The sequence below is a fragment of the Nannospalax galili genome, unplaced genomic scaffold (genome assembly GCF_000622305.1).
Source record: "Nannospalax galili isolate Female #2095 unplaced genomic scaffold, S.galili_v1.0 scaffold28, whole genome shotgun sequence".
Classification (NCBI taxonomy): Eukaryota; Metazoa; Chordata; class Mammalia; order Rodentia; family Spalacidae; genus Nannospalax; species Nannospalax galili.
The window spans coordinates 2930106-2939208 of record NW_008359594.1 but is presented as its reverse complement, the minus strand read 5'-3'; the positions used below and the strand labels follow the sequence as shown (position 1 = coordinate 2939208).

The 9103-nt window shown below is 37.9% G+C and overlaps 1 protein-coding gene across 5 annotated transcripts in view; it reads left to right on the top strand.

The window, feature by feature from the left end:
• The window catches only part of Scaper (S-phase cyclin A associated protein in the ER), a 477644-nt gene that overhangs the window by 161250 nt on the left and 307291 nt on the right, over positions 1–9103 (top strand). For all 5 annotated transcript variants that reach the window (XM_029558805.1, XM_008823432.2, XM_017795678.2 and 2 more), the window contains one exon: positions 4015–4157. In XM_029558805.1, the coding sequence (XP_029414665.1) occupies positions 4015–4157 (143 nt within the window). The remainder of the gene's footprint in view (positions 1–4014; positions 4158–9103) is intronic.

Below are 9103 nucleotides of genomic sequence, written 5' to 3'. Positions count from 1 at the left end.
TAGTAGTAGTAGTAGTAGTAGTAGTAGTAGTAGTATGTGTGCATGGTTTATATACATATGGGCACAACATGCTATGATGTGCCTGTGGAGGTCAGAAGACAAGTTTATGGAATCTGTTCTCTCCTTTTACCTTTACGTGGGCTCTGGGAATCAAACCTAAGTTTGACAGGCTTGGCAACAAGCACCTATACCTGCTGAGCAAGTTGACCAGCCTCAGTTTTCAGTTTTATGAGTTGAAATCTTGAATAGCTCAACGAATTTCCAGTTATCCTTGATTAGTAATTAGAGATAACTAGGAGTTCATGAATAGTATGCCAGACATCAAAGAATATCCTTCAGGGGCTAGGGAGAGGACGCAGTGGTTAAGGGCACTCACTGTTCTTACAGAGGACCCAGGTTCCGTTCCCAGCATCTACATGGTGCTAACAACTGTCCATAACTTCAGTTCCAGGGGATCTGATGCCTTCTTCTGATTGACATGGTCATATATGCAGGCAAACACCCATACACATAAAATGAAAAATTTTTTAAAAGAATATATTTTAAATCTAGTTTAATGGTCCCAGTAGTCTGTAATATGCCACATATGTTCCCCTCAAACCAACAAATTCCCGCCCATTTCTACAGTAGGTTGGAAGAAATGTCTCAGTTCTACTGGCAACATGGTGAACATTAGCAAAGTGCTGCTGCTAGCCAAGATACACACAGGACACCATAGTTTATATTGAAGTTTATCATATTTTTTTATCTATCAGGAATATTTATTAAAGAATATGATCTATCAGTTAATACATAAAAATATAGAATGTAGTTAATATAGCAAGAAAAGGAAGGTTGACTAGTGATTTTAAATGATATTGGGGACTTATCATTGCAGTCTGCCTGATGAATATGGTTACCCAGCAAGGATAAGAGCCACAGTATTAGACAACTGTCATATGCAAATACAGAAGACTATAACGATGTGATTGTGTTTGTAGCCAGAATGCCTTATTACAGAAGAGAAAGGATTTAGAAGTTGAGCAATAGACTAAAATGGGTATTTCTCACATTATGACATGCAAATGGCCAACATGTATAAGATAAACTGCTCAGCTTCAAGAATCATCAAGGAAGTAAAATGCAGAGCAAAATCACAATGAGATATCACCTGACTCAATTAGAAGACCTATTATGAGGGAAAAAACAAACAAACAAGTACTGGTAAGAATGTGGAGAAAAGGGAACTCTTATATACTATCAGTGGGAAGATTAATTAATATGGCTATTATGGAAATCCGTATATTACCTTTTGTCATGTTGACATACCTGGAAGATGGAATCTCTATTGAGAAATTTCCTCTATATCAGTTTGGTCTGTGAGACTGTCTGTGGAACATTTTCTTGAGTGCTAATTGATATAAGAGACCCCAGCCCAATCCTAGGCAGCTGGGCCTGGGCTGTATAAGAAAGGTAGCTGAACAAGCCAGGGGAGGCAAATCAGTAAGCAATGTTCCTCCAAGGTTTCTACTTCAGAGCCTGCTTTGAATTCCTTATTGGGTTTCTCTCAACCATGCACTGTAATTTGTAAGCTGAAATAAACCCTTTCCTTCTAAAGTTAGTTATGGTCAGTGTTTTTTTGTTTCATGTTTATTTTTATTGGGTATTTGTGCATTTCATATAAAACATCTTACTCATCTTTATACCCCCTCCTCCATTTGGAACCCCCCCCAAACCCATTAGAAAATATATTCTGTCCTGTATGTTAAGGCCTATCAAGTCAAGTTAGTGTACCCAAATGTTCCTCGGTCTGAGTTCATCCACTGGTGTGTAGTTAGCCTATCTCGAGTATCTTCCTTAAAGAAGATCTACTTTCCCTCGCCTAGCAGTAATCAACTGTCAGTAGTTCTTCACATAAGATTGGGGCCTTCTGCCCATTTCCCCAGTTCTATGCTGTATTTTTGTCTGCTTGAGTTTGCATGGGCCTTGTGTATATGGACACCATTGCTGTAGGTTCATATGAACAAGGTCGCAGGAGCCTTTAAGACTCTGTTTCCATATGGCCATGCACCTCCTCCCCTGGCTCTTATAGTATTTCAGCCCTCTCTTCCACAGTGGTCCCTGAGCCCTTGGTGGATGAAGTTTAATATAGGAGTCCTGTCCAGGGACCCCTCTGAAGACTCTTATTCTCTATGCTTTGTCCATTTGTGGCCTTTTGTGTTCATTGCCCTCTGTTGTGTAAGGAAACTTCATATTTTTTGAGGATTTCTTACAGTGCATTTTGTTCATATTCACCCCAGCTTCCCACATCCTCACCTCTCTACCCTTCCAACTTTGTGTCCATTTTAAAAATTAATAACTCATTGACTACAATCTGTGCTGTCTGTTCTATATTCTCCTAGATGTGGGGCCATCCACTGGAGCATAGTCAACCTACCAGGAGCCACACTCTGAAATAAAACTGACTCCCTCCCCCAGAAGTTATCAACTGTCCATAGCCCCTCAGGAGTAGGGGCTCATGGACTCCTTATCCCTCCATAGTAGAATGTTCACTGGCTTGATCTTGTGCAGGTCTTGTGCAGACAAACACAGCTGCTATGAATTCATGAGTACAGCAGTCATATCATGTCCAGAAGGCACTGTTTTGCTCTTTTCCTCCCTGACCTCTGGTTCTTACACTCTTTCTGCCCCCTCTTCTGTAATGATCCCTGAACTATGGGGGAGGAGGTGTGATATAAATACCCATTTGTGGTCCAGTCAGAATGGCTAAGATTAAGAAGACATAAGACAACAAATGCTGGCAAGGATATGAGGGATCCCTCATGCACTGTTGGCATGAAAATTGTTGCAGCCACTGTGGAAATCATTATGGTAGTTACTCAAATATGTAGAAATAGACCTACTGGCTGATCCAACTATAGCACTCCTGGATATCCAAAGGATTCTTTCTAGTTCCTGCTATAGGGACAGTCTCATCCAGGGTCACTGTTGCTCTAGTCACAATAGCCAGGACATGGAAACAACCTACATGTCTATCAACTGATAAGTGGGTAATGGAAATGAGATGCTGATATACAATGGACTGCCATTACCCTATAAAGAAAGATGAAATTTTCAGGTAAATGGATAAAACTGTAAAACATTATACTGAGTGAGGTAACCTAGACCCAGAAAGATAAACACATTCTCATTCATATGTGCATCTTAGTGTCGAATCTTTAGATTAGTGTGTTTAATTTGGAGGACCTGTAGAATACAAGAAACTAGAAAGGAATCATTGGGGTGGGGATGTTAAGGAAAGGGGGATAGTAGAACACAGTGATATGAAGGGGAAGGAGGTTTAGAGAGAGATGGAAGGGTAGGGGAGAAGAAGAGGTAAGGTAACTCTAAATTTATCTTATTCAGATCAAGTATCTAATGCCTATGTTATCATCAACATTATCATGATTATTAATAATTTACTGTGATAATTTACCCAGGTGATAAATGCTTTTTATTTATCACATGGTCTTCACAACATTTTAAGAAACAGGTATTACTATTTATCTTCCAGAGATAAGGTACAAAGAATTTAGCTAGATCAGAGTCACAGCTAGTGAATAATGGGGTCAGGGAAGAAAGCCAAAGAATCTGGCCCAGTGCCCACGATATACTCACCATGGTGAGTTCTTTGTTTCCTTCTCTATCCCACCAGCTTCCTTTACTTGATTCCACTATGAAAGTATTATATTTATATTTATTTCTTAGTTCAGAAATAAATCTATAACTGGGATATTTTGTTGTTGTTTAGGCATTCGTATGATCATGTTAGCAGAAGGCTTGGAAATTTAGTAATTGCTTAAAACAGTATTTATTCTCATAAAGACCTCATATCATTGATACTTGTTTTTGTTTAAATTCATAGAAGTTGTGTACCTAGTAGCTAACCAGGAAGATAATAAGCTAGACTATATGAAGTTTTGTCAAAATTAGTCACCTTTGATCATTTTCATTTTATATATAGTTCTTATAAACTTTCATTTTTTTTAACATTAGGAACGCAAGAGAGCCCTAGAGGCAGAACGGCAAGCCCGTGTAGAAGAATTGTTGATGAAGAGGAAAGAGCAAGAAGCCCGAATTGAACAACAAAGACAAGAGAAGGAAAAAGCCCGTGAGGATGCAGCGCGGGAAAGAGCCAGGTATCTAATTTACTATCTTGATTTTTATGTTGATGAACAGTTTGCCACATAACAAATATTTATATCAGGCCTTAAAGCCATTTGATGTCATGCTTGTATTTTAGAAATAATCACAAGTAGAAATGTGCTGAATTCCTGGGAATATCTAAGAATTTTGATAGCGTGTTCAAAATGAAAACCTTTTCAAACTTCCTGTTAGCCGCAAAAGTTGGAATTTCAAAATGTTTTTGTGTAGAGGAAAATAGAATGCAATTCTGATTAGCTTAAGTAAAAAGAAATTTTCTTTCAAGATATTTGTAGCATAAAGGTTAGATCAATTGAACTTTTTTATTTATAGGTTATTTAGATTTCTTTGAGTCATAGATTATTTAAAAGTATATATATATATAGTTTGGGAATATCATGCTTTCTGTTACTGCTCATTAATGAAATCTTTTGTCATTTGAAGAATATTTTTGTATATTTTCAGTGCTGTTATATTTATTAAGACTTGGTTTATAGGCTTAGATATGAACTATCCTAGAAAATGTTCTTTGTGCCCTTGAAGTGATATTGGTTTGGCACTTATCAACTAAATAGTTGATCAAATAAATAGTTGGAATTGTAATTTTAATTTGCATTTCTCTAATTACTAAGGATGTTGAACAATTTTTAAAAGCTCTTTCTTAGCCATTTTTATTTCTTCTTATGAAAATTCTCTGTTCAGATTTATGTCCACATGCCCACCCCTCTTTTTTGGTCTTTTTGAGACAAGGTCTCCCTGTAGCCCCAAGCTGGCCTGGAACTCACTATGGAGACCAGACTGGCCTCAGCCTCTCAGAGATCTGCCTGCTTCTGCCTCCTGAGTGCACCATCATGCCCAGCCCATAGCCTGGTTTTTAATTGGGTCATTTGTTTTTGTGATTCTTTGTCTTTTGAATTCTTTATTTTGGAAATAAATCCTTTATTAGATGTACAGCTGGCAACAATTCCCTCCTGTTCTGTGGGCTTCCTCTTGATTCCTTTGATTGTTTCCTTTGCTGTGCAGAAGCTTTTTGGTTTAATGATGCCCCATTTGTCGATTGCCAGCCTTTGTGCCAATTTTAGATTTGTTGTGTGTATGTCTCAATCTTTTTGTTCACTGTTACTGATTCGTTCTTTGTTAAAGTAAAACTTTTTGGTGAATCATTTATTTCTTTCTTTACTTTTTAAAGCTCGTTATTTAATTATTTGCTTAATGATTGCTATCTGGATTATAATATCTTCCTTCCTTTTTATTTCGCTCCCTCCCTCCTTACATCCATCCATCCATCCATCTATCATCTATCATCTATCTATCTATCTATCTATCTATCTATCTATCTATCTATCTATCATCTATCATCTAATTTATAGACAGAGCCTCGCTGTGGTCCCAGCTGACCTAGAACTGGCTGTGTAGACTATCTCAGTCTGTCCTTGATCTCTGCCTCCCAATGGCTGGGATTAAAGGTGTGGGCCACCATTCCTGGCTTTTAGTATTCTTCTTGACTTCCTATAATATGCTGAGGCTGAGAACTAAATTACTAGTTATGGTAAAATAAAGCAACTTTGTTCCAGTATAGCTGGAAGTCTTCCTCTTGTGCTGTTACTGTGACCTGCCATGCTTCTGTGTATGTCATATGTCATAAACAGAACAATTCAGTGTTATATTATTTCTTATGCTGTCCTGTATTTTCTTTTAAGGAAATAGAATAAAGTAAAAAAGTACTTTTGCATTCCTTTATACTCCTCTAGGGATGTATTCATGATTTCGGATAGACTTCATTTCTTTCATTAAATTATCCTCCTGCCTTTTTTAGCCAGTGGAACTTCCTTTAGTGTTTCCTTTTTTTTGAATAATTTATTGAGAATTTCATACATACATGTAAGGTGTTTTGATCAAATCCATGCCCACTCCCCTCCAACTCCTTCCATATCTCCCCATCACTTTTTTCTGATAACTTCATGTACTCTTTCTTCTTCTTCTTTTTAATGGGGATTTTTGCTACTTTAGCATTACCCCCTCTGAAGAGGTAACCCTAAAATATTTTAAGGATTAGATAAAAGCTCCCAAATACTTTCAACATTTTTGGCCTTTGGAACAGAGTATGTTGGTGTGAGGCCCAACGACATTGTGAGTTTTAGCCAAGAAACTGGCTACTTTTCTTTGGGGTCTTTTTACCCTAACACAAATTCCTACCTCCTATTCTTATCACAACATCCTCTGAAGAGGTTACCCAAATTGCCAATAGGGAATAGATACGCAGACCGCTCTGGCTTCTTCCATGCTGAACTGGGACACAGAGTGAGGCGATTGGGGTACCCCTTCAGTGGGTTTATCTAAAAGATTCCCAAATTGCATAAATCTTATATCTAGGGGGAAAAGAAAGTCCTTGAATCGTGACTAGGAGATGTGAAGGAGAAGTAAGGCAAGAGTAATTAGCATTACGAGTTCTAGACAGGGAACTAGAAAAAAATCGGAACAGGGCAATTTTCAAATGTTCATATGTGAATCCATTGGAATTTCTTGACAAGGGCATCCCTTGTCAAGCATCCCTTTATTAGGTTCCTCCTCATTTTTCTTTTGTCTGACAAGACTGGACTCGAGAGTGATGAATTCAGGATTTGCTTTCAGGCATTTTGATAATTGTTGGAGTTGTTAGAATCAGTGTCAGTTCCCTCTCAAAGGCTTCTAGATATGGGGAGAAAACAAATTTGGTCATCATTTTAGAACAGTAGCGGGTTGTCTCCCTTAGGTACAGGTGAGCGCTACAGTATTGCACACTAAGATTTGAAATCTTACATCTGAGCAGCACTTTCTGGATAGGAACAAAATCATCAATGAGAAATAATTGTCTAAATAACATTTTATATGGACTTAAGCCTAATGTCTGGGAAGTGTAATCCCTTGAACTCTTAAAGAAATATACTGATGAATTTACTCTTTGGTTATACTTTGCTTTTGGGTGTTTAAGACCATACAGTTTGCCCAAATAAATCGATTTATTTTTACTCTTAAGGTCGTTTGAGGATCTGTTCCTCAGGGGTCACATGGGCTTGGGAGGCGCCCCAGCCTGGCTCCTTTCCATCTATGTGAAGATAAGTCAAAAGTCCTGTTCGACCATGGCTGGCTTCACTTGGAACCATGGAGGAGATGTTTCCTCTGAGTTGACCCTCTTTTTCGTAGACTGGACACTGGTTCAAGTCTATCTGGTGGGGTCTCCATGGCCTCCCTGAACAAGAGAACAGGTGACTCACCCCAGTTACAGGACATTCTGAGAGATGTTCCATAGTCCCCTGGAACTTAGTTGATCATGGAGGGGAAGGAAGATTATGTGTATATTATTTTTGTCTCACCCTTTATATATCATAACAAACAAACCTACACAGACCTTCATCAATTGCTTAGACTTTCTCATTTTTTCTATTTTGGGAAAATATCTCCATTCCCATATTCTTTGAACATCTTTTACATTCTCATTTTTCTTTTTTTTAATAATTATGAGACAATAGCATTAACAAATAAACTTTCCATCTGTTGTAAGAATTCTTTCCTGGGGATACTAAGCAACACTTACTCCCTTTCATGGTTCTAATGTCAAGCCAATGTATGATTGAAGTTTTACTGGGGAATCAATTTGCAGTTAAATGGATGGTTCCAGAAACTGTTATACTAAATGAAGTAACACAGACTCAGAAAAATAAAAGACATATGTTCTCCCTCATTTGTGGATCCTATCACCAAATCCTTTTAAATTTCATGTCCTTTTAATAAGATGATGCTGTACAGCAGTCTCTTCTGCATGAAATAACTATAATCATCACAACTTCGGTTGTGCCTGATCATTAAACATCATCACAATTAGGCTTGTTGATGGTTGTGCTCCTTAATTAAAGGAGGGCCAAGCAGGGTCATTGGACCCTCACTGGATTATCCAGCCACTCTTCTGAGCCAACTGTATGTAATTTGACCCTAATCACACATGGTCTCCTGGATTTGGGGAGGGCTAAAGTATACAATCTGGGGAAGGCTAGGAAAAGAAGGCTTGACCCATGATGTGTAAAGGCTTTGCAGTGTGCATACCCTCAGGTCATTCATACACCTTAGCAACCCCTTGGTTATCTCCCTAAGTAAGCTCAGTAAATTCATTGCTTCCCTCAGTGTTTCTTGTAAGGGATTTTCCTTGCAGTGAGTTATCTTGATCTTCATTCGTCTGGGAATGTTTTAAATGTCCCTCATTTTGAATTATAGGTTTTCTTTCATAATTTTAAATCTTCTGCTTTTTTCTGTTTTTTTCTATGAAAATTTTGCCTTTAATTCTACTTGTTTTTCCCCCTGAATGTAGCATTATACCTTTCCTCCTTCATTATAGAAAACTCATTCTTTTTGTCTCTTGACAACTTCCTTTGTGTTTGTCCTTTCTGTGCATTAATATGCTTCATAGTTAAATTTGGGGAGTCTTTGGACATAATTTCTTCAAATACTTGTCTGTTTTCTTTAGGTTCCTTGAGGTGTGATGATTTCTCAGACTTTCCATAGTTTTGATGATTTCACAGTTTCAAAAAGTAATGTTCAGGATTTTTATAGTGTTTTTCCATTAGGACTTGTCTGGTACTTTTCTTATAGTTAGATTAAGGTTATGATTTAAAAAATTTTTATGTGTATGAGTATATTGCCTGAATGCGTGTAAGTGCACCCATGTTGTACAGTGCCCACAGAGGTCTGAAGAGGGTGTCAGATCCCCCTGGAACTGGAGTTACAGATGGTGGTTAGCTGCCATGTGGGTGCTGGGAATCAAACCTAGGTCCTCTGCAAGAACAGTCATGCTCTTAACTGCTGAGCCATCTCTCCAGCCCCAAGGTTATGATGTTTTTTAAGAAAGACTACACAGGTGAAATAATCTTAATATACCAAAGGTTTATGCTGTTAGCTTGATTTATCTCTG